This window comes from Arvicanthis niloticus, chromosome X (genome assembly GCF_011762505.2).
Source record: "Arvicanthis niloticus isolate mArvNil1 chromosome X, mArvNil1.pat.X, whole genome shotgun sequence".
NCBI lineage: Eukaryota > Metazoa > Chordata > Mammalia > Rodentia > Muridae > Arvicanthis > Arvicanthis niloticus.
This window is the reverse complement of record NC_047679.1, coordinates 81,766,865-81,793,854: the sequence shown is the minus strand read 5'-3', so window position 1 is coordinate 81,793,854 and position 26,990 is coordinate 81,766,865. Positions and strand designations below refer to the sequence as shown.

At 37.3% G+C, this 26,990-nt stretch overlaps 1 protein-coding gene across 2 annotated transcripts in view; it reads right to left on the bottom strand.

The window, feature by feature from the left end:
• LOC117695373 (zinc finger matrin-type protein 1-like) overlaps positions 1-19,039 on the bottom strand; it is a 43,590-nt gene extending 24,551 nt beyond the window's left edge. Inside the window, exons 1-5 of one of the 2 annotated variants that reach the window (XM_034486238.2) lie at positions 18,652-19,039; positions 3,116-3,222; positions 1,982-2,083; positions 1,722-1,896; positions 201-269 (exon numbers count right to left, since the gene is read on the bottom strand). In XM_034486238.2, coding sequence (XP_034342129.2) covers positions 201-269; positions 1,722-1,896; positions 1,982-2,083; positions 3,116-3,222; positions 18,652-18,715 — 517 coding nt within the window. In that variant the 5' untranslated portion in view covers positions 18,716-19,039. Of the gene's footprint in view, positions 1-200; positions 270-1,721; positions 1,897-1,981; positions 2,084-3,115; positions 3,223-18,651 lie in introns of those variants that run through there. The other variant, XM_076918822.1, reaches the window with a different exon arrangement.
• Positions 19,040-26,990: the final 7,951 nt, after the last annotated feature.

Genomic DNA, 26,990 nt, shown 5'->3' with positions numbered 1-26,990 from the left:
TTTCACTTTGCTGGAAGACTTTTCTCTGCTTTTCAGCTATAAATGTCTTTCTAGTATCATTTCTTTTTGTCCATACTATAATGTTATGAAACATTAGCAGATTATTTAAAGAAGGAGGAAAGATCTTACAGTATCTGCTTGGATTATTTCGATCCAAAGGGATGCTAGAGAAGAAAGGGACAGTCTATCTTTACTCCTACCTGGAGGAGGCTTCGCAATAACAGACTTCAGGAAAGTTGGTGGGGCAGGAGCAGTACTGGGTTTATCATCTGTAGAAACAATTGTAATAAAAAATTATATGTGTTCATGTATTACAACTGTATCCATTGTACATTATTAAAGAAATTCTCTAAAAACAACTATCTTTCTAGTTTTTTCAGGACAGGGCTTCTGGATAAAGGAACTTGTCATAAAGGCTCTTTTGAGGATAAATGTGACCTAGTTTGTACACTAAAGACATAGGACTGGAGAAATATTTTACACCTAGTATTAAATATTCATTTAAGGAAACAACAGAAGCATGGGAGACATTTCAAGATGAGTCTTTGCAATTCCCAGGGTAAATCAGATGGCAGAAATTTCTAAGTTGATATTTTTCTTGAATAACATATCTGTTCTGTCTTGATACATGATGTTTACACCAGAATGAACTCTCAGCAATTAATAACTTGAAACCATATGTTTATGTTCTGTCTTTTTCAGTTATTCTCCTCCTTGAAGCCAATAAAATGATTTGGAGAATGCAGATGAGTCATTTACAAAATGGTTTCTCTTGTAAGGCACAATGACTCTGTCCCTTTTTAAATCAATAGATACATGGCAATTTTAGAGACTAGAATAAATTTAAAAACTAATAATACTTTAGCTTATTGGGAAAAAATAAATTCTAATAGTCTGCAGGTGTAAAGACTTTGCTCTGGACAATATTTATATGCTATATGACATATGTCATATCTATATAATATATGACATGAATGCTTTTTTCAGAAATGAATGCCTAATGACATAGTGTTAAGGCTCTTGTGAATGTGCTAAATTATTTCAGCTGATCAATCATTTTTGTGGTAGCATGCAAGTTTTTCAAAATATGAGCTATGCTTTCCAAAATGCACTCTGCCAGTTCAGATAATTGTTCATTCAAACATCACTAGAAGGGAAAAAAAAAGGCAATGTTCTATAATTCTCTGCACTTTGGGGATTTATCATACTTGTATTATTCACTGGCACTTCATATTTAGAAAAATAAAACAATGTATTATAAGGATTGGAAGAGACTGAGCAATGCAGTTTGTTTCTTCAAGCTGTGGTGATAAACACTATACACTATAGAGAGTGTAGTACATAACTACTACAGTGAAGACACTGATCTGAACAGACAAGTGAGGCAAAGTTTTAGATCATAGTACATTAAAATGATGACAAGGGGGAAAACAGAATAAAAAATCTAAGGCTTTTGATTTCTGTAGCTGCTTATTATTATTCACAACATGTTACCATCACATGCTTATATTTGGATTGAGTAAACTGAATAGTGGCCATAGTATTTCTTAAAATTCAGTTAGCTATTATTTCTGCAGACAAGGATGCAGAAAGACACTTACAAAGCAGAAGAACAATCAAGCTGTCTAAGCTGCAGTAAAAGTTTGCTCTCCAAAAGGATGGTGCAGTATAGGGAGAAGATCAATTAGGCATCTGAGATAAAGAGATGAATAGAATCTTACCCATCGTTGGTGGGCATGTGGATGAAGATACTTGACTATGTTCTTCCAGTAATTGCGGCTGAGTTTGAGAATGGCTACTTCCCACACAGGGAGATGGAGCAGCAGCTGCGGAGTCAAAACTCATGTTGTAGAGACCAGTAAATGGGTTTCTGTTGGCTTCTCCACTCGTGTACACCTGTAAAAAGCACAATCTTTTTATACTTTTGAAAGATTAAAAAGTGTACAGTTTAGAATTATGATATGCAGCATAGATGACTCACCTGAGAATTTCCAACATTCATGTTCACTTTCCTACCAGGCACTTCATTTTGTTCTCCACGCATTTGAAAAAAGAACTTAACATTTTGAGCATGTATTTCACTCTGAAAAAAGATATGGCTTTGTTTATTTAACAACAGAGACACCTACAATATAGACCTCTCTGAATGTGAGAGCAGGAAACATGACTTTTAGCACTTTGCATTAACTTTTTCTTTTGAGACCTGGGCCTTCAACAGGCTAGGCAAATGACAGACATATTGTTGAGCTACAGCCTCTACCCTTCACTGCAAGAATTATGAAAGGGTTTCACTCCCTTGAAATCTCTAAATCTCAGTTGAAATTAAAATAAAAATGGTTCTAGAAATTAAAAGACAGTATTTTTATGTTTTATTATCATGCTAGTTATATATTAATGGGTTTCATTATGACATTTTCATACATGTACATTTTAATTATATTTCTAATATAATTTTCTCCAGTGCCTACTAATTCCCTTTCTTTCCAATTCACTACCTCTTTTACTCTCATGTCCTTTTATGTGTGACACAATGGTTATCATTAGGATTGCTTACATGAAGATGGGTAAGAGATATTTATGGGACTGTGAGTACCTTATCAAGGACTACATCACTGCAGAAAAATCTCTCTTCCACAGCAATCATTAATTGCTAATAGATCCACAGGGAGTGATAAGAACTCACGATCTCCTGCCCCTAGCAACTGTTTGTCAATAGATCTGGGGTGAGTGGGGGGCTCATAAGCCTCTTACATCAATGACAGGGCAGCCGGATTTATAGTCTACATTTATTATAAAGGAAGACTCTAGGAGTTCTATAGTATCTCTCAAACTTGCTAATACATTATATTTACTATAGTAACAGCGAATACAAAGGGAGGCAGAATGGTGTGAAGAAAAGAAACTTTGAAGTCAAAAATCATTGAGTTTAATCTAGATTCCCTAAACTTACAATAGTATGTGACTATCCTTTTCTGAGCCAATATTCTCATTTGTCAAATAGAAATAATACCATGTTTCAGGTTCTTATACTAATCAACTAAGATGACTTAAATGAAGTTGACTGCTAGGCTTAAAATGTGATTTCTCATCCTTATTCCCACTGTATTCAACCAACCTCAAAATGTGAAATCGTTTCTGATTCATGCTGTAGAACCACTCCACATGGTTTACAAAAATTATTTGTAAAATACGCAGATTGTTCTTGTCCATCACAGGTGGGATCTATCAATAAAGAAAAAATCTATCATATCAATGAAACTTGAATTAATTAAATTTTTATGTTTGGGGGTATGTAGTAATAGCCTTTTCCTCAAATACACCATTCAATGTGCACATAACACTCTCTCTCTCTCTCTCTCTCTCTCTCTCTCTCTCTCTCTCTCTCTCTCTCTCTCACACACACACACACACACACACACACCACAATGTATATTATGACAATAATTACCAATTCAGAATGGTTAAGTCTAGACAGTAACATTCTAATGGATTAGTTAAGTAGATACAAGTAATTTGATGAACTGCAAAAAATGATTTAAGGAATCAGTAACGAAAGGCTGAATTAAAAAAAATACCCTTGATGTTTTGTTTAACAGAAGACAATCCTAAGAAATATAAAAAAAAAATCCTAAGGTATCTATGTAAGACTGTCATATACTTTGTTAACATGATGTACACACATATACACATAGAAGGTTACAGAATGATATAAATTTATATCATATAATAGTTACAGAATGATATAGACACAGAAAGTTACAGAATGATATAAATTTATATAATATTTATATTATAAAATTGTAATTATATAAATATAATAATGGTATAAAATTATGATTAACTTTAAACATATTTAGCTCTTGAAAGTAGGGCAGACAAAAGATGAATACTTAACATTTTACTCACTATAACTTTTGTTTTGTAAAAGCATGTAGAACTTTCTATATATGGTAAGGACAGATATCAGCACAATGGTAGGACCTCAATTCAAATAGTTATCCACTCATAAAATACCTTTGCAGGAATTGATGAAATTAGCCTGTAGATTACAGTACCTTGGTGAATTTCAAAAATAAAGTATATTATATAGCATAATATGGAAACCCTTGTTTAACCTGTATTATTCCTTCTCAAATCCTAGATGGCACAGAATGAAGAAATATATTTTCATGTGTAAGTGAAGAAGCAGCTAATAAAAATCGTGTTTTACTTTGAACTCTAATAGTGAACACATGTTGTTAAAAGCTATCACCTAGCAGGCTCCCCAGAGCTCCAGATTTTAGGCAGCTGTCTCCAGATTGGGTCTCCAAGCCAGCTCTGCAAACTGTCTGGAACCTGGCATCTCAGGTTCTAGGGATGTACAATAATTTTAGTTTCCAGGCTATTCTAATGTCTAGCCAGCTTCCCTAGCACCAGACTGACACCAACAGCCTTGGGTTTCAGCTACCATGGCAATCATGCTGATTCCTCTTAAGTCCTGGTCCATCAAGCCTCCTTATATAGAACCTCTAAGTCAGCTATTGTGGATACAACCTACAGGCTTGTACTTGTAGACAGAAACTTTAGTTTGCCACAGTCCCAACTAGAACCTTATATCTCTAGGCTAATACCTACAGGATCACCCTTCATGCTAGAACATGTGGTCATGCTCTAGAAGATTAGTGTTCAGGTGTGTTCCACTACTTCTTAGTGCTGGGCATCACCCAACAGACCTACCCAGCATCACTCTTGTATAAACAGGACCCAGGCTGGCGCCTGGAGCTCCAAGACCTAGACTAAGCCCTTATTTACTTATTCAGTCCCCAGGAACTGAAATCCCCAGACTTTAAGGCTGGTCAGTGCAAGTCCAAGAAACAGAACTATCATTGAGGACCCAGGTTCTAGGTCCATTCCCAAATAACTGACCAGTAAGTCTACTGGATTCAGACTTCAGAACAATCCTGAGAACTTGGGCATGCCCATTAGTTGACCTAAGCAGAAAATCCTGTGCAGGAACACTAGCAGTGAGCCTCTTTGAGGATCACATCATGTGGCCTGTCACAAATGTTTGGGCAGGCAATCCTTTAGTGGCAAAGTAACATTACTGAAGGGAAATTTCTTCAAGAAGGAACAGTCATTCCCTATCTGGGAGCGTCTCCCCACTCTTGGAAGTTGTCACTTTTCCTTAATCTATGTTTACTCCACTATATTTTTCCTTTAAAATAGTACTGCTAAGACTTGCTGTTTTTAATTTATTTCCTCAAGTGAGATTTGTTCTATTTTTGTTTATCAAATGTCATAATATACCCAGGTTCAAAATCTTAACTATTCTGATTCCTAACAATTCTGCTTTATGATATTTTCCCATCTATGTCTTCCTTTGAATTCCACATAACAATACTTTAGCTCATTCCCTTTGTATATTTCAACATGATTTTGCTTTACTAATTTTAATTATGCTTAGCTTTATGTTACATATTCTAAAAGGAAGAAGAAAAAAGATTAATATAACGGGGATCTTCTGTGTTAAACCCTTAAACCTTAACACAAATGTATACAGTAAATAGTACTTTGTACATTCTGAGTTAGAAAACTAGGAACAAGTAAAACTAAAATAAACTGCCATATTTTCTTTGGTGGAGCTGGTACATAAATCTTTGTTTTACATTGACTCTTTCCATTACACACACACACACACACACACACACACACACACACACACACACACTGCTAAACATGTTGGAAATGACTAGTTCCTAACTCCAAGGAGAGTTCAATTTAACAAGGAAAATAAGGTGTGTATGGACAAATTTTAATCCCCAGACCAAAATGTTTCAGGTGATAAAAGATGTAAGAAGGTACAGTATGTCTTCTTGAGGGAACTAGGATTAAACTTATCTATAGATAACAAGTTTTAACTATGCTTTAAAATACATGCAAACAATGGACTCTCACTAACTAAGCTATAAATAAAAATGAGACCATTGACATCTTCGGGAAAATGGATGGACTGAAAATCATACTAGGTGAAATAAGAAAGATTATAAATGAAAAATATTACATGTTTTCTGGCATATGTGGAATCTAGATTTAAAAGTATATGTATGAATATATACCTGTGTATATATGTGTACATATGCATGTGTGTATGTGTGCAGATCATTAAGTTAAGAAGGGGATCATAATATGGATGATGAGATCTTAAGAGATAGGGGGAAAAGACACAGGAAGCAGAAGGAGGATTACTTTCTAGGGATGGCAGAGAATCAATCATGGGAATCAGGGGCAAAGAGGAGGGCTGTGGGGAAGGGAGACAAAATAGAACAATATATAATGATAGAGAGACAAGAAAATGCCAAAATCAAACAAATTACTTTGTGTGTTAACTATTAATATTAATACATATATTTTAAAATTAATAAAAATACCTCTTTACAGATAAAAATTAATGAAAATGATAGAATAAAAGTATTCAGGGAAGGCAAGAGTATAAACAATAATGAAAAGCTTAGAATGATTCCAAATAATGACAAGTGACAATAGGGCACTTAGACTTATATTAAATAGAGAGAAATGAGTGGCTCAACATGGATATCTCTAGACAGGAACAAAAATAAAGATGGATATCTCAATTAGTTGTAGATGTCAGTTGTAGGATTGAGGCTTGAACCAGAAGTGGCTATGGATTTATAGAGAAAAGATTCATCTCTCAAAAGCAAAGGGCATTAAAAGGCTGAGCTTGGCATTTGCTATCAGTGTGGTAGACAATTAGATCTATTACAGTTAAGCTTAAGTAATCCTGTTCCTCATAAGAGGTAGAGATTCAACCTTACCATCTACAGTTATATCATTGGCAAATTCTCTTTATATCTTTATTGGTATATCATGGAAGTGTTGAAGTCCTGAGTTTAGTGTATAAAGTTGAAATATATGAAAATGAGAAATTATAAAAGATGAGTGATAATCCAATCTTGAAGAATTACTTAATATGCCACGTCTTTGTTATAGTCACAAAGCAAATATACCCCAGAGAAATTTGTATATCCCTGCTTTTTAGAGCAGTAGTCACACTAGTCAAGGTACATAACTTGTCATTGTGCCCACCAACAGATAGTTAATGAAAATATAGTATTTATACACAACAAAGAGATCCATCCATTCATACACAAGAGTGAAATTTTGTCCACTGCAGGAAAATTATTGGACATGGTAAGTTAGCTAGACTTTGAAAAATATTATGTTTTTCTTCTATGCATAATCCAGATTAAATATAAACAAATATGAATTATATATCTGATTTTTTATTTTGTTTGTTTGTTAAGACAGTGTCTGTGTAGCTTTGGCTGCCCTAGAACTTGCTCTGTAGATCAGGCTGGCCTTGAACTCTCAGAGATCCACCTGCCTCTACTTCATAAGTGCTGGGTTCAAAGTTGTGCACCAACACCACCCAGATATATATCTAAGTTTTTAATTAAAGACCCATGTAAAATCATGAATTTTCTTCTATTTAATATAGAATTAAATCAACTGCACTAATGAATCCTATCATTATTTGTTTCCATCTAAGCTTTCCATTATTACTTATATACTTGCCTTGCATGAAATACTTTTATTCTATAATTGTTAGTTAACAGGATATATTTAATTATTTATATACAAATATGTCACAAAAGCCAGACCATGTAAAGGAAAGAAGAGGTCTAAATGGGGATAACAAGAAGAGAATAAAAGAGATCAATGGGGGAAAGAACTACAAATATTAAATATGTATTTGGCAGAAAGAAAGGTAGAAAGAGAAAAGAGCTAAGGGCAAAGGGACGAGAAGAGAAGGGAAATATGAATAAATCACAACAATGTTTGTATTAAGATGTCATAAAGAGATGCATTATTTTGTATTCTAACTAAAATATATCAATATAAATGAAAAGTCAAACAAAAATATACTTAGGGTTTACTAATCAACTCAAATGTAATTGAATCTCAAATTTTCTGGAACACCTTCTCATGCATCATTATTCTTATTCAGGGTTTCAGGATTGGGGATGGGACTCATCTGGCAGAGTGTATGTCTTGGGTTCAATCCCAAGCACTGCATAAACTGGAAATGGAGGTAAATACCTATAATCCTAGCACTTAGGAAGTAGAGAGATGTTAAGATATAGCACCAAAACCCATACCTAGAGTTTTTGATTCAGTAGTTCTGGGGTGGGGCTCAAGCTACAAATCCTTTAATACCACCAATGGTGCTGGTACAGGAATAATACTTTGAATACTTCTTGGAGTTTCCACTGGATCCACTTAGATTTCCTAACATACAGTAAGTATAAATGCCCTTTTGTCTAGTATAAAATTCCTCCAATATTTACAATTATATTTTTCTTTCCCTTTCTCTTGACTTCTTTTGTGAATTAATTGCAGTTCTTTCATATGGTGTGTAACTTATATACAATTTCCTTAATGATATCATAACAATGACTGTAAAAGGGACCATCCTTTTGCTGTTGATTTTATGTTTTGAGAGGGTGTCTCATTATGTAACTCAGGCTGGCCTTGACTTTATATCCTTAGTCTCCTAAGTGCTGTTATTACATGAGAGACCACTGCACTCTGCTCTATCTTCTTTTTTTTTAAATTCTGAAAAACATAAAATTTAGCATTGCAACCATTTTAAATATATGGTTTAACTATGTAGTATCATGTATAAACCCTTATTTTGAATATATATCTTCTGTTAATGTAGTCCAAGAAAACATCACACCACATTGCTGACTCACACTTCAGCTGATTTCTGACAAACACATGGTTTTATTCCACCTGGAGTTGACTAGACTGTACTCCTTAAGAACACAATTATATGGACAGAAATGTTTCTGAACTCCAAAACAGATCCAATATGTATTTATATTCCATCTACATTTTGCCTTGATATATATTCAACTAATTGCTTCAGCCTTTTAAGATCTCTTTTGGGCTGGTGAGATGGTGCAGTGGGAAATGGTACTTGCTGCCATATCTAAAGATACCCAGAGAACCTGTATGGTGGGAGGACAGACCTTATTTCTATTGGTTGTTCTCTGACTACCATGTTCACACTGTGGCATATGTCAACATGCACCATCTCTCCCAAACTAAAAACAATGTTCTTAAGTCTTAAATTTATTATTAGGAGTATTTCTACTGAGACCAACTTTACTGCTTCTTAGGGACCATTCTATGTGATCTAGTTTCTCCTCAAGCTGCATGTCTCCTACATTCACCATGAATGCAAATATATCTATTCAAAAGTGAAATATGAACCTTGGAGAGATCAGTGATCTTCTCAAAGTCATACATCTATTATAGTTTAGAGCCAGGATTCAAACCAAATTCTGTCCAAGAGTTCCCCGAGAGCTAGTTCTTAAAAATGTTGCAGTGTGATTGCAACCCCATAGGAAGAAAAACAGTATCAACTAATTGGACACCTCAGAGCTCCCAGGGACTAAACTACCAACCAAAGAGTACACATGGAGTGACCCATGGCTCTAGTTGCATATGTAGTAGAGAATGGCCTTGTCAGTCATCAATGGGAGGGGAGGCCTTTGGTCCTGTGGAGGCATGATGCCCCAGTGAAAGGTGATACTACAGCAGTGAGGTGGGAGTGAGTGGGTGGGTTGCCTCATAGAGGCATATGGGAGGGGGTGGGAGGGAGGTTTGTGGAGGAGAGACTGGGAAGAGGGACTTTTGAAATGTAAATAAATAAAATAACCAGCAAAAAGGTTGCAGTATTGAATGGTAGACTTCTTTAGGCTGGACATTTGTAAGAAACAAGTCTGACTTTAAAGAGAAGCTATTTTGGCTGAGGATATTGGCATTTGATAGATGCTGGGAGAGACAGAGTCAATTTGCTTCATGTGTCCCAAGTGAGGAGCACTGCCTAGTACAAAAGATGTCCTTTCAAAGAACTAGCTCTCAGAGAACTCTTGAGCCTATAAACAGAAGTGTTTGTCAAAGAACTGGGATTTAGGAACTGAGGTATAGCTGAAGAAACCTGAGGCATGCATATCTTCCTTTCTTTCCCTTTTTAGTACCCTTCCCATTTTCCTCTTCCTTATTAATATAGAGAATAAACATTGTATTGGTTGGTGGGTAAATATGAACTTAAAAAGCTACCTAATTTAAAAAGAAATGAGTTGTAAAAAGCATCAGACCAGGGCTGGAGAGATGGTTCATCGGTTAAGAGCAGTGCTTGCTCTTCCAGAGGTCCTGAGTTCAATTTCCAGTACCTGCATGGTGGTTCACAACCATCTATCAAGGGATCTGATGCCCTCGTCTCCCTCTCCTAGGATGTATGTGTACATGCAGCAGAGCATTCATACATTTAAAAAAACCCAAAAATGTAAAAAAGTGATACAAACAAACAAAAAAAGGGCATCAGACCATGAGAGACATTGCCGGTTTCATTGTGCTATTATATAGTTAGTTGTTTACAAAGGTTAACCTTTCAGACTTCGATTTCTAAAGTTTATTTTGTACTTAACTTTACTTGACCAACTTTTGTTTTGATGGCATGTCACTGATACTCTCTTGCAGTTAGGATTATTTGAAATGAAACAGTAGTTTTGTGAGAAATTATAAAAGGTATCGAATAAGAGAGTTCATTCAATGGAATGTATTTATGCCTTAGTGTGTCTTTCAGTCTTTGGTTGGAGAATGGATCAATACTATTTTCCTATTAATAAAAATGCTTTAGTGAGGCTTGGTAGCTCATGCCTTTAATCTCAGCCCTGAGGAGGCAGGCAAATCTCTGTGAGTTTGAGGCTAACCTGATCTACAGAGAGGGTTCTAGGCCAGGCAGAGAAGCTAGTAAGACCCTATCTTAAAAAGATGTTTTACTGTTTTATTTCTTTCTTACATGTAAGGTTTATGTAATTTGAGAAAATATAACTTTCATAATAATTTGCAATGAGGTTAGGGACTTTGATCTGTAGTGCTAGGTAATAGGAAAAAGATAAAAATGCTGTATTAGTAAAAAGACTTATAACCTTGAGTAAATCATTTAACTATTCTAAACTATTTTTCATCAAATGATATAGAAATATAATATATAATTTTTAAGTCCCAGGATCTAACAAACGTAAAATATGTTTATTTCAAAATATTCAACATGTTATATACTCAATAAAAGTATGATTTATTCATCTAGAAGCTTTAAAATTTTTATTTACTAATAGATAAAATCACTCTAGTTCAGTTTAGCGTTATTTAAGAGAACATCTATTTCATAATTTTCAACCTTGACATTATAGTCACTTTGGGTCACATAACATTGTAGAAAGGCTATCCTATGCACTGCAGGTATTTGGCGGTATTTCCGGCTTCTGACCAGTAAGCTAAGAGTAGCATTCTCTAGTATGAAAACCAAATATATCTGAAAACATTGCCAAATATTCTTTGTGAGGTAAAAGCACCTACAGTTTAGAACCAATCCAACCTATGACTTTACTTCATAAAAGAAACAGCTAGGGATCATAGAAGAAATAAAGGATTCGGAAAGCTAAAATTTTAAACTTGTGATTGAAAGTTTATGTGGATTTGGTTAAAAAAATAATTGCAGCACTCTAGGGAAAAACAATAGTAACAGCAGAAAAATGCTCTTAGGCTCAGAAAATTGGACATAGCACTACCTGAGGACCCAGCTATACCACTCCTGGGCATATACCCAGAAGATGCTCCAACATATAACAAGGACATATGCTCCACTATGTTCATAGCAGCCTTATTTATAATAGTCAGAAGCTGGAAAGAACCCAGATGTCCTTCAACAGAGGAATGGATACAAAAAAATGTGGTACATTTACACAATGGAGTATTACTCAGATATTAAAAACAATGAATTTGAGAAATTCTTAGGTCAATGGATGGAACTAGAAAATCTCATCCTGAGTGAGGTAACCCAATCACAAAAGAACACACATGGTATTTATTCACTGATAAGTGGATATTAGCCCAAAAGCTTGAAATAGCCAAGATTCAATTCACAGACCACATGAAGCTCATGAAGAAGGAAGAACAAGTGTGGATGTCTCGGTCCTACTTAGAAGGAGTAACAAAATACTCAAGGGAGCAAATATGGAGACAAAGTGTGGGACAGAAACTGAAGGAGGGCCGTCTGGAGACCATTCCACCTGAGTATCCATCCCATGTGCAGTCACCAAAGGTAGATGCTGATGTGGATGTCAGGAAGAGCATGCAGATAGGAGCCTGATATAGCTGTCTCCTTAGAGGTCTGCTAGAGTCTGACATATCCAAAGGCAGATGTTCACAGCTAACCATTGAGCTGATCAAGGGTTTCCCAATGGAGAAGTTAGAGAGAAGACTTTAGGAGCTGAAAGGGTTGGTGGCCCCATAAGGAGAGCAACAGTACCAACCAACCAGAGCTCCCCAGAGTCTAAACCACCAGCCTGGGAGCACATAGGGAGGGACCTATGGCTCCATCTGTACATGTAGGGGAGGATGGCCTTGTTGGGCATAGGTGTAAGAGGAGATCCTTGGTCCCATGAAGGCTGAACACCTAGTGGGGCAGAATTCGAGGGTGGGGAGGTGGGATTGGGGGGTAGGTGGGTGCACATCCTCATAGAATCAGAAGGGGGATGGGATAGGGGATTCCTGGGTGATGGGGGAATGGGGTAAGGAGATATGATCTGAAATGTAAATATAATATCCAATAAAAATAAAACATCAAAAAGAAATGCTCTTAGGTGATTTATAATTATGAATATTAATATTGGCAATATTCTATACTTAGAACTTAGTGGTATTCCCCATATTGACTCAAGTAAATATATTTTTACCATAATATTTAGTTATAATAAATTATTATATGTTTATTATTATATGTTATTATATGTTTATTATTATATGATAAACTCAGTTTATTATAATACATGCTTTAATGAAATAAAAATTAATTCACTTTATAAAAGCTTAACTTTTCTGTTGCCTTTTGTAAACAGCTAAGCTGTCATGTTAGAGTAAAATAACTACCTTCTGAATCAAAAAATAATTCAACTGTATGTTAAATCTAAATGATTACATTTGAAACTTTCTCTGAATAATAAATACCAGGAAATTTAAGATGAAATACATTTTTGTAACAAAAAGTTAACACTTATGGCAGAAGTCAAAAAAGAATGGTTTTGTTCCTATTTCACTTATGGAATTATAAACGATGGAGTATTTCTGAAGAAAGGAAATGGAAGGTTATCATATTTCTTCAGTTCTGGGAATGAGAATTTTCTTTGTTTACTGCAATGAAATGTTCTTTGGTTAGTGTGACAAATTTAAACTTATGCAAACTAGGTGATTCTAGATATAATTGACTATATAATAAAGTAAATCTTGTATTTCTCAAATGATAATTTGATTTTTGTTGTACAAAGTTTCAGAGATGTATCCTTAGGATAAGCCAGATGCTTATAAAATCACTTAATATTAGCTATTTTAATGCTTTGCTGAATTCTGAGTTTCATAGTCTAAATGATCTTAAAGTAATGCAGCATTGTAAAGAGTGTATATATTCTGCTTTAATAGTGACAAAGTAGAGAAAAATCCCAAAAGAGTGAACTGCAGTACTACATATACAAATCTCATTGTTACTCACAGAAAATCTGTGAAATATGAACTTTGCTTTTGCAAAGAACATACATGCTATATTTTCTGTGAATAAACCTTTAGAGATAATCTTCCTCAAACATTCATTAAATAGGATTTTTGGCAAAAGTTGACTTGATTTTTGTATTCCTTTAATAGCATCATAATCATAGGAAAAAAATCAACAGAGCATAGTCTTGGGGTAGAAGAAAAAGAGGAGCCATGTTAAACTTGTCACACCATTTTTAACACTCTTTCTCTCTAGTGCCACATTCCATTTAAAGAATACTCAGAAATATCAACTTGACTAGTAATGTGGAGATGTACATGTCAGCATGACAAACGCTCATAGCACTAGTGCTATTTTGCATCCTTAGTTTTAAGGTGATTAAAACAGCTCCTGCCTTATGAGTCTGACAGGTTCCTGCAGTTTTACACAGGTCATCACAGTCAGTGCAGGTGTTTCCATGGTATCTCAACAATAACAAAATAAATAGGATTAAAATGACTGGGAATACTGTATTATGATGAATATCTGTGCTGTCTTTGTGCACATTGAGTATTTGACCATTGTAACGATAAGTGTCTGTGGCTAGGGAGCTCAGGAGTCATGCTTTTAAAGGCAGAAATATAGCTAAGGCCCTCCATAATCTTAATTTCCTTGATCCATGACAGCTGCTTTATATCAGACAGCCACTACATATATGCTACTCATGCCAACAGTTTAATGAATGTGAATGAATGTGAAAGATTGTTTCAGATGGAAAATATTAAAGCTCTATCCTAGCATATATGTGTAATATATAGGTAGTCTAAGAATATTGTTAGTGATTTTTATATACTGATATAATTCAGGAAGCCCAAACACCAAAAAATGACCATTCATCACATTCTAGATATCTCCAATGTGCTAAATGTAGAAAACATAATTTTAATTCTGTTTACCAATTATTTTGACAGACACCAATATTAGACTCTTAATATAATGTGCTTTGGTTTGTCTATAGTGTCTAAGATACTACAGAAGCAGATTCATGAGAAACACTGAATGGTACTGCTAGTTCAGAAGTCTGACCAGTTATATTCAAAACTATACTTTCCCTACTTTTTAAATTTGTGTTATAATTTTACTACCAATACTACTGAGCTTTTTTCTTTTTTTTTTTATTAAGCATCTGTGTGTACACTGGTGTATGTGCATGTGCATATGGAGGCCGGATGGACACCTTTGGTATCTTCCTCAGGAACGACATCTCTGTCCTTTGAGACATGGACTTTCACTGACCTGGAGCTCACCAATTAGAATAGACTGACTGGCTAGTGAGCCTCAGTCGTCCTCCTGCATCTGCCTCTCCAATTCTGGGATCACAAGTATGCGCCACCATACAAAGTTTTACATGGGTTCTGAGGGACAACTCAGATCCTTATGCTTTTGAAGCAAACATTTACCAAATTAGCTATGTCCACAGACCATTACTGAGTTCTTTGCATAGCTATTTGAGACTTATTTTTATTTGTTTTTGTATGTCTGTACATAAAATGTATGCCACAAGCATGCATTAGTGGGTATCAGATCTTCTGGAATTGGAGTTACAGACAGTAATAAGCCTCCTGATGTGGGTGCTGGGAACTGAACTTGGGTCCTCTAGAAGAAGAGTAAGTGCCCTTAAACATTGAGTCATCTGCCTAAGCCCATTTCAGATATCTCTAACTCATTTGTAGGTACTCAGCACTAGCTAGTATGGTTCACACAAACTGGCATTTGGTGATGACTTAGTAAATGAAGAAAAGACTATTAACTTGGGTTTTTGTTGGAGGCTTTAGTGACATATGACCCAAAGTTTTACTGAAAAATAGGGAGACAAAGGAAAGTGTTTTGTAATTGCTATGAGAAAGGTAATTGCCATGGGAACCATTTAACAACCAAATTGAAATCTACAGTGTTTTCCAATCTAAAATACAAACTCAGAATTTTTAAAGGGAAAATCAAATATGCAAGGAAAGTTAACTACAAATATATGTAGCATCACTACTGGATCAGAATTCACTTTGTCATAAATAGTTCTGAAAAACTTCACTTAATGAAATATGGAGCGTCCTAAAAAGCCACCCAACTGCCCCATCCATGAATCCTTTGTGTGTTATGTCTTTTGCATATTATTTTCTTGGCATTTCTTTTGCTTAAGTTTGTTGTTCAATATCCCAGTAGAATTTTTTGAAAAATTTTAACATTCTCTATATGACAATTTGTATGTCTACTGCCATTTGCTTGTCTTTGTGAATGCTGGCTACCAATTGTAAATGAGCCAGCAAATGCTTTTTCAAACCACTTTTAATGATTTTATCAGGAGTGATCTTGTAATAATGGTGACCCTGACAATACTCTGACATGTTTCAGAGCCATATCTTAATTAGAATTTAGAAAAATAAAAATGTATTGGCACACAACTAAGCAAGAGTTTATCCTTGCCTTTTTGTACATTATAGCTAGAAACATAGTGTTTTATAGGTATCTAAACAAAATTCTGAGGCCTAATAGTGTTTTGAATATTACAATGTGTTAAAAATCTGCCATTTTAAGTGAAAATGTAAGGATTTTTTAGTTTGGACTTCAGAGTTAATGAAGAATACTTAACTAAAATGAAAGAACAGACAATCTGAGATAATAGTTACATTTCTTTTTTTTCATATCCTAGTAAAGTTTCTCAATAGTATTTCAACACAGATTTCATTACTCAGTGAGTGTCAAGTGGTAACTATCATCTATCTTCTTATGATTTATGAATTATTACTTTTGTATACAGCCACCAAATTCCACCAAAAGAAAGAACAATGTAAACTCCAAAATCATCAACCATGTTTCAGGTCAGAGATTAATCTCAGAGTTTGTCTTCCCCAAGTCCCTTACCTCAGACATGGAAGCCCAAATCAAGGAAATTTGGGACCAATTCAGGATCACAAAGTATAGTTGTTTTATGAACATCATAATCTGTATTTACTGTGCCAGACTCCAGATATTATTTTGACTTTATTAAATTACATTTTTCTTCATTTTTGTGTGAGTACACATGTGCCACAGTGTGTGTGTGTGTGTGTGTGTGTGTGTGTGTGTGTGTGTGTAGGTCAGAGGACAACTTGCAGGAGTTAGTTTTCTCCTTTCACCATGTGGGAAATGAACTCAGGTTCTGAAGCTTGGCACAGGCTCCCTTCCCCACCGTGCCATCATGCAGGCCCCTGAAACTCTCTCTCTTATAATGCTTTTATTATTTGCACATTCAAAGATACTGTAACCAAAGCAGTTACACAGTGAGGTAAAAAGCCACTTTTCTATGAAACACTGCTTCCAAACTTTACTACAAACTGGTCACCAGAGCCAAAACTGTTCAATGTCTACAAAACAACTCTCATCTATTTGCTGGCTATGGTCAAAGTTGTTATACAAGCTAGGAGTGGTGGCACAAACCTGTAGTCTCAGCATTCAGAAAATGGAGACTGGAGGATCAGTTCACAGTGAGTTTGAGGAAAGTCTGAAGTACATGGGGCCATGTTTCAAAATGAAACAAAAAAAAAAAAAAAAAGGGAAAAAAAAAAACCACAAAGTCCCCTTGAGAATTTAAAAGCCCAGGAGTTCCCAAACAAAATGATATAATTCATGTCTGATTGAAGACATTACTCTTTCAAAAATTGTCTTCAGTTAGACTGTTAATAAAGCATGATCATATCACAGTGGATTCCCAATTCCATATTTAGTAGATGGCATTAATATAATGTGCCCATTGCAGATATTTTGGGGGATTTTAGAAAATTGTTTTGCCATTCCAAGTGAAAGATGTGAAATATTATGGAATTGCACACAAGGGTATATAATTTATAAATCAGAAGAAATTATTTTATGAGGTTAATTTTAATGAGTGTCTTTATCCAAGAAAAAGGAATCTAAACTGTTTCCTCCATTTTTTACATTCACAGTCTTTCACTTCGGATGTACATGATCAAGATAAGGTAATCCAGAAAGTATTTTACAGTAATTATTAAATCTGAGCGCTTCTGCAGCAGAATCAGTTTTAAACATTTAAGAACACCTCCAAAACTGCTTTAAAACACATTGCAATGGCAAATTTCACAGTCTAATAGTAGGCTGCTTACAGATACATAATAGCCTGTGTGAAAGGTCGGTTATATTCAAACAGTCAAGAGATAGCTCTCCATGTTTGGCACAGTAAGTGTTGGCAGGTACAACAGCACTTACTTGAACCCAAAGAAATGTTAAAAGATGGGCCCTTAAGCCTGGTTTTACTAGGCCATAACCTCAAATACCAAAGAAAATTCTCCAAATGATTTCTGAAATCTGTGCTACCAAACACTGTTTCTCTTCAGTACAGGCCTCACTGCCTGAGAGGATCCTATGACCCTAGCATCCAACAAATTCTACTTGAAAGCTCAAGTACACATGCTAAGCTGCCCAAATTGCTGACTCCATCTCTCTGTAAATATCATCCTGAGTTTCTACACTGCAACACGTTGAATCTCACCAGGGTGGGTGGGTGGGGGTTCCTGTTAAATTTCTGATAGTCCTTCTTTGCTCTCACTTTCCTTTCTCTGGCCCTCGAGATCCACAGCACTTCTGCTCTGCCTCCTCTTCCCAAATCACAAGTCAGCATACTACTTCACACTAAAGCTTCTAGCTAAGACAAAAAATGTTTATTTCCCCCCCCCTTCAAACTCCTGCCTTAAGAGTATCTGCCATTCCTTTGCCTGGGGGTCTTCGGGGAAGGGGAGGTTAGGGATGCCCTTTGCAGCTTCAGTCATTCTGACACTCTAGGGCCTAATAAGGGACGAGGTTGGGTGGGGTAGGGTGGGGTGGGATGGGACCAAGCCCAGTGGAGCAGGGCGGGACGGGGCGGGGCGAGCTTGGCCTTTACTGCGCCACAGCAGGTGGGGGGTGGGGCGGTGTCGAACCGCACCCAGTCCGGGTTTGGGGCCGGCTGCAGGCTGGCGGCGAAGGCGAACGGGCCGCCTTCGCGTCCCGGGACGGGAACTCACCTTCTCTGAGGCAAGGGCAGGTGTCTACTTTAAAACTACTGTCCCCCCTCCCCGCCGCCGCCATAGTGGAGCCGCCAAAGCTGCCGCCGCCTTCTCCACAGCACCGGCAAGTGAGCAGGCAGGGGTGGAGGTGGCAGAGGAGGGAGGCACCAGCAAGGCCGCCGCCGCTGCCACCGCGTAGGCGGCGGCGGAGGCGACAGATTAGGGAGCTTCCCAGGGGTGAGAAGACCTCGCCAGCTGAGCTACAGCTTTCGGCGACGCCACCGCCGCCGCCGTCGCAGCCTGGCGCGCACGATTGCACTGGCGTCTGGATTCCGTTAGGCTTCTTTTTAGCACCGCCTTCCCCCAGGCTCCACCTCCCGTCCCTCGCTTCCTCTTTTGCAACCAGAGCCTCGCTCTGGCTCCGGGCTTCGGCCAATAGGAGAGCCGTGCACCCGCGAGAAGCCTTCCCTTCCCCTGTGCTTCTGCAGTACCGACCGCCCTCTGGAGAGGAAGAAAAGATGGCCAAGGGCGAAGGGCAAAAAGCGCTGGATGTAAAAAACAAATGTCCTTATACGGTGGGGACTGACGCACTAATCTAACAGCATTTTATTTTTAAATGTCAGGCTGTCTCTTGATCCCACCTCCAAAATCTCTCTTAAAAAGACACTTTCCCCTCTTTTGAAATAAGCAGGACCTGGTCCTTCAGTCTAAATGGCCCCTCAAAACAACAGCTTAGCCATCTAAATTACCGAGAAAATCTGGTGCTCAGTGGAAGAACCAAACTATTACTCAGCATTTAATTCTCATCACTTTTACCCAACCCCCTCAGAACTCCAATATTTCATGTCCATTTCTCTGCCTTTAAAACATACTAATTGTCACACAGACGGATGCTTAAATACTGCTATTTTTTGTTATAATAAAAAAATACACATTTAAAACCAGGTATTGTGGAACAATATTTTTGCTTTGAAATTTTCATATGATTATGCATTTAATGGAAATAATTTAATTGGCTGTCCTGTTGTGAAGCATTATTTGTATTTTCCCATTATTTGTAATTGCCCAATATTTCAGTTTGTTGATCTCAGCATTACATTTTAAGGATTTTGCAAAATGGTTGCATATGCAGATACACATTATTTAAAAGTAAACGCAATTATAATTATTTTCTAAAGAAATTGTTTTACAGATAGACCAAGTAACTAAACTTATTTTAAATTTTTTTAACACAAAATTTGTTTTGTACCTCAAATAATGCTTATTATCATACCTAAATTTGAAAGAGGCCAAGCTGTTTTCCAGCAATGGGATTTATTTTTAATTTAAAAAGTAGTTATTTAATTTTATGTGTAAGTGTGTGCTTTAGTGTATGTAAGTACACTGTAGTTCAAGCAGATCAAGGACATCAGAAGAGATGTCAGAATAATTGACTGTTATGAACTGCCATATGGGGTGCTAGGAACTAAAACCCAAGTTCTCTGCAAGAGCAGTTAAGTATTCTTAACAGCTAAGCCATCTCTCCAGACCCCAAAAATGAAATTTAAAGGAATAAATTTGATCCTTGGTAATTAGATTCTTTCTGTAGGCATGTTTTTGTACACTGTGTTTACCCTTGTGTTATTCAAATGCTGATTTCTGTGCCCTGATATCTGGACACAACACTGTAATGCTTATAGCAAGAATCTCCTGTCTCAAGTTTGTATAAACAATTCTTACCATTTATTCTCTGCCTTGTCAATAAATGCTGATTGACCAATGGCTAGGCAGAACAGAGAATAGGGTGGGATATCTGCCAACCAGAGGAAGGAGAGAGGAGAGAGAGGGAGATTCAGATTAGCAAGGAGGATGGAGGATTTGGAACCATGAGAAAGGGGTCCAGAGAGTGGTCATGGAAACACACAGTAAGTTCAAAGAGCCAGATCAATAATAATATGCAAGAATCAAGGGGTGGTGCTGGGAGGTAGCTAGATTAGCATAGAAAGTAAAGATAGATCATTTAGCTGCTCAGCTATTGGGGTGCAATTGTAAATAAATCTTGGTGTTTTCCGTGTGGATATTGGGGACTAATGTAAGGTAAAGAAATATAGCTACCCAATTAATTTACTGCTACATTTGTAATTCATTTTCACTTTCAAATAAATTACTGCTTATATTCTATTAGATGTTCCCATCAGTTGTTCACAAACTCTGTAACGGTTTTTACATTAAAAATCTCTTTTAAAGCCAGGTAGTGGTGGTGTTTGCCTTTAATCTCAGCACTCAGGAGGTAGAGGCTGATGGATCTTTGTGAGTTCAAGGCTAGCTTGGCCTACAGAATGAGTTCAAGTACAACCAGGGCTGTTATACAGAGGAAAACTCTGTCTCAACAAACAGACATCTGTTTTAAAAGAAAACACATACCCTAGTATTTATTGTAAATCTCCCCAAGGATTCATGGCTGCAGAGTTCACAGGCCCGAGGGTGTGAACTTGCTACTATTTTGCTAAATGGATGTAATAGCAAACTGCCTTCTAAATTCCTGTCACTAAACCCACAGTTTAGTGCAGCTCTCAGACAGGAAAGATATTTCTCTGTGCAGTAAACAACTGGATACTAATGAAGACACTTGCAAGTAGTCAAAAGTGCAGAAGTGTCTGTGGAATGCTCAGCCACATATGGGACATCTGTATCAAATTTCCTCCTGGCAAGGCTTAGGAACCATGGAAGAAGAGAGGATGGAAGGATTGTAAGGGCTAGAGGTTGGATACAACAGGACCATTGCATACATGAACTTGCACCCTTCACAGGATCTGTACAAGATCAAGACAATCATATTCCAGCATTAGTGAAGGGGCTTTAAGAGCCCCAACCCTAGCTGAGTAGCTATTGATAAGTTGAAAGCTTCTAGAGAAAGGAGGGTCCGTTTTCTTTAAGGCTGTGGTATCTGGTAGGTCCACCATACTCCAGCAGATGGTTCCATAACTGTAAATGTATGAGCAGCACAAATTGGACTCACTGGGTTGTTTTAAAGCAAGCAAACAAAAACAGAACATGAGGTTGGAAGAGGATAGAAAGAAGGTAGCACATCTGGAAGGAATTAGAAGAGGAATAAGAGGCAAATATAAATATGAAATTCTCATAGAATTAAAAAAATACAGTATTTTAAAACTTTTAAGGCCTTTTGATAATACTAAAGTTGGTCTGCAATTTTAAAATTACTTGGCAAAAGTAACTAAGAATATAATGTAACCATCTTCACATTGTGAATGAAAAGTATTCTTTAGTTTGATTGCTTATAAAATTCACCAAAAATTGGAACTCTCTTTAGATAGAATTCTGAGACTTTGTCCATTTAGTTAACATTTTGCTTTCAAGTTGCATCCATGCTGCAACTTGAGGTTGTAGTTATCCTTACTGGGAATAGTGGACAATCTCCTTCTATTTCCTTGTTAGAGACAAACTCAGAAGACATCTTTTGTGTTTGCTCTCCTTTCCAGTCACATCTTCATTGCCTATTTCAGAGCTCTGGCATCTGCCCCCCCGATCATGTTTCCTCTTGTGTCTATCCCTCCAACTTATTTCCGTAGGGCTGTCATTCATCACTAGCGTTTCTTTGCTTGCTTAGACAAACTTAGGGATGTGGTTTTCTATTACTAATGTTCTCATCCCCTTTCGTTGTCCTTAACCTCTTCTCTCTTTTACTAAAGGAGTGGACAATACTAAATCTTACTGATTCCTGTGGAAACACTGTTATTTCACAGTGTGGCAGTTTTTTCTTTTTAATATTTTTTAACTTATTGAAATAACCCAGACACTCCCATATTAGTAAGTGCCTAGTAAGGTCTATACACTTCTTCAAACTTAGATAATAATGTATTTCTTCAAGGTAACCTATCCTATCTCTCTTTAGTTACTGCTGCCCTGTTGTACACAACACTTGGTGCTTTTGCAGTGAACTTGGGTTCAGGTTCCAGGACCCACATGGCAGCTCACAACAGTGTGTAACTTTAATGCCAGGGGAATAACACTCCCTCTGACTTCTATAGCAACCAGGCATACATTTGGTGCACAGACATGCATGTGAGCAAAACATTCATAAATATAAAACAAGTAAACAAACACAGTTCTGGAGAAATGTCTCATCCATTAAAAGCCACAGCTCACAATTAAAAAGACAAAGATGAATGTGACTGGATAGAACAGAAATGTTTAATTTTATCAACAAGTGATTCAAGTGTAGTAAGTGATAGAGACATGTAAAGTTGTTCAATAATATTGGAAAGAGTCAAATAGATATATTAAGATATACAAATGGAAATGCGTAAAATGGCATATGTATGCTGCTAAATAATTTTTTTAAAATGTATAATCTGAGTGTGATGACCTGAGTTTGAAATCCTAGAATTTAAGAGGTTGAGGCAAGAGGACTGCTAATCTACATAGTGTAGTTGGGTATCTTCCCACTATGTATAAAGCTTGGCGATTGGGCTAGATGAGAGGTAGGTGGAGTGAGGAGTCAGGAGAGGAAGGAAGAGGAGGAGCTAGGAGGAAGGGGAGAACCAGAGGAGAGAGGGGAAGATGGCAGTGGATGTGCGCATGTCTCCAGCAGTCTAAGGTAGTTGTAATATCTCGGTTAGGTATTGGGTAACACCTCTAATTGTGTGGGCATCTTGCTATTTGAGCATTACCAAATATATAAAGCCATTGGATAATCTTTAAGCATTAGACTCTCACTTCCACCGGGTACCGCATGGATGGCAGGATGGTCTGTGCTCAGCCAAGCATTGTGGAGACAGTGTGGGAGATACAGTGTGGGAGATTGGCAGAGCCATCTCGTGGCTGGTGTTTCTGGCTGCCTGAGCTGGTGGCCTGAGCCAAGCAGCAGCAAGAACACGCCGCCATTCGTGGCCTCAGGCCTTGCCCAGTCGGGAAGATGGTGGCTCTGTAACAAGAAGCCATATTGGGTGCTGCCAGTTTTAATATTTACCAGTAACACATACAGTGTGATACCCTGCCTCAAAAGAAAGAAAGCAAATAAGGAAGGAAATATATTTTTCTTATTTTTCTAAAGGCTGGGATTTCTAGATCAAGAAACTGCTATTTGGTGTCTAGCCAGGTAGATATGATGAAAGAGGGTTAAAGAATGGATACTATGTCCTCACAGTAGAAGAACAGAAGATGATGAGTTCCTTCGAGGCCCTTTAAATTTCATATATATTAATATATATATTAAAGTATATGTGCATGTGTGTGCATGTGTGTGCGTGTGTATGCATGTGTATGGTGTATATGTGTACACATGTACATACATTCTTTTTGTATGCATGTACCTTCAAGCCATGCTAGTATATTGTTCTCATAATTTAATTACCTTCTAAAGGTGTCACTTCTTTTCTAAAACTAAAAAAAAATTACTTTATGTGTATATGTGTTTTACCTGCCTACATATCTATACCGTGTGTGGTACCTATGGAAGCCAAAGGAGGGCACTGATTGGATACCTGGGAATTGAAATTATAGGTCATAAGTGGGTTCTAGGAATTGAACTCAGGTCCTCTGGAAGAACAGTTTGTTTTCTTACCTGCTGAGCCATCTTTTTAGCCTACAGTGCCACTTTTGGAGAGGGTTTGCTTTGTTTTTGTTTGGCGAGAGAGTCTAAAGATCTCTGGCTATCCTGGAAATGTGGATACCAACTCAGAGATCCTCCTGTTTATGTCCTGAGTGCTGGGATATTATCTATCACATTGTCAATTAAGTTTTTACACATGACTTTGGGTGGAGGGCAGTTAGGCCTGACATTAAGTATAATATGATTCAGGATTGAACAAAAAGAAAAAGAACTATAGCTATACCATTTGAATTACATAGACCAAAAAATATATCTAAAAGTAAAAAAAAAAATGTATGGTAAGTTACAGTTCAGAAAAAAATAGAGGAAAAAAGCCAATTCTTTATTCATTTTGAAAAATAATTTTATTGCTAATAGATAAAAATGTGGTACCATATAGGATGTACCTGGTTAGGAATTGATGTCATAGAAATTAAATGTATACTTATTGACATAGGCAGCTTTGAATATATATTTAATTGAAATACAGCAATATAGAGGGGTTGAAGAGATGGCTCAACAGTTAAGAGCACTGACTGCTCTTCTAGAGATTTAAGTCTCAGAACCCTTATTGTGGCTCACAAACATCTGTAATTCCAGAGGATCCAACACTCTCTTCTGGCCTTTGAACACACATATAATACAAAGACATACATGCAGGCAAAACACTGATTTACATAGAATAGAAAATAATATTTTTACAAAAAAAAATAAAGTAGGTGGGCTAGAGAGGTAACTCAGCAGCTGAGAATACTAGCTGCTCTTCCACAGGACCTGGGGTTCATGTTCAGCACCCACATGGCAGTTCACAAACACCTGTATCTCTAGTTCCCAGGAATCTGACTCCCTCCTCTGCCTGCATAGGCACAAGGGACATATGTGGTGCACAGACATCCACAGGCAAAATAGTTTTAAAAAGTCAGTTAGTTATATTGTGCTTTTTGTGTATATGGGAGCATATGTGTGCACACATGTACAGAGGCCAGAAAACAACCTCAGGTATCCTTCCTTAGGCACATTCACCATTTTTTTTTTATTAAAGACACAGTGTCACACTAGCCAGGAGCTCACTGAGAAGAATAGGCTGGTTAAGCCACAGGGATCCAATAGTCTCTACCTCCTTACTGCTGGAATTAGAAGTAATTCCATGCTTGGCTTTTTGCATATGTTGATTCTGAGGATCAAACTAAGGTTCTCATGATAATATGGCAAGCACTTTGCCAACTTCACTATCTCGCCACAGAGCATTTACTATAGCTGCAACCAAATAGAGAACTTTTTATAAAACTATTTCTTCATAAGCAAAATTGGTCTGAAGTTCTCTTTCTTTGTTGGGTTCATTTACACAATGGGATACTACTCAGCTATTAAAAATAAGGACTTCATGAATTTTGCAGACAAATGGATGGAAATAGAAAATGTCAATAGAAAATGTCATCCTAAGTGAGATAACCCAGACTCAAAAGGATGTGCAAGGTATGTACTTACTGATAAGTGGATATTAGCCAAAAAGTACAGAATATCCATGATACAACTCACAGAAAGTATGAAGTTTAACAAGAAGGAAGATCCAAGTGAGGATGCATCAATCCCTCTTAGAAGGAGGAATGAAATAATCAAGAAAGGTAGATGGAGGGAGGGACCTGGGTGGGAGAGGGAAGGAAAAGGGAAAAGGGGGGAAGGATCAGGTATGGGGGAAGACAGGAGAGAAGCCCAGAGGGCCGGCAGAATGAATGGAAATATGCAACTGCGGGATTGAGTGGGGAGCAGGGGGAACCTCTAGCAAGTCCCAGAGATCTGGGGTGAGAGGCTCCCAGGATTCAATGGTGATAACCTTAGCCGAAATGTCCAACAGTGGGGAGATGGAACCTGAAGAGACCTCCTCCAGTAGATAGACAGTGGAAGGATGGAAACACCCTCCCATCTTAAATGTTTTTTGGTCTCGAATTGTTCCTGTCTAAAGGAAATTCAGGGACAAAAATGAAGCTGAGATTGAAAGAAAGGCCATCCAGTGACCTGCTCAACTTGGGATCCATCCCATGCTAAGGCACCAAACTTTGACACTATTACTAATGCTATGTTGTGCTTGCAGATAGGAGCCTAGCATGGCTGTCCTCTAAGAGGCTCTACCAAGCTGACTGAGACAGATGCAGATACTTATAGCCAACCATTGGACTGAGATTGGGGACCCCTATGGAAGAGTTAGGGGGAAGGACTAAAGGAACTGAAGGGGTTTGCAACCCCATAGGAAGAACAACAATAAGAAGACAGTGTTAACTAACCTGGACACCTCAGAGTTCCCAGAGACTAAGCCACCAACTAAAGAGAATACACGGGCTGTTTTTTGGCTTCCAGGCACATATGTTGCTGAGAACTGCATTGTCTGGCCTCAGTGGGAGAGGATACACCTAATCTTGTAGAGACTTGATGCCCCAGGGAAGGGGGATACTTAGGGAGAGGCTGAGATGTGGGCAGGTGGGTGTGTGATGGGGGTGGGTGGATGGGGGAAGCACTCTCTCAGAGGCAAAGGGGAGTGGGGATGGAGTGAAGAACTTGGAGGGGGAGCTAGGAAGGTGGGTAACATTTGGAATATAAATAAAATAATTTAATAACCCCCCAAAATATATATTTATATCTTCATATACCCAATTAGTCTCTTAGTATACCTTTTCATATAATCTCATTTTATTTTGATTTTCACTCCTAACACACACACACACACACACACACACACACACACACACACACTAACACACATGTCAGATTA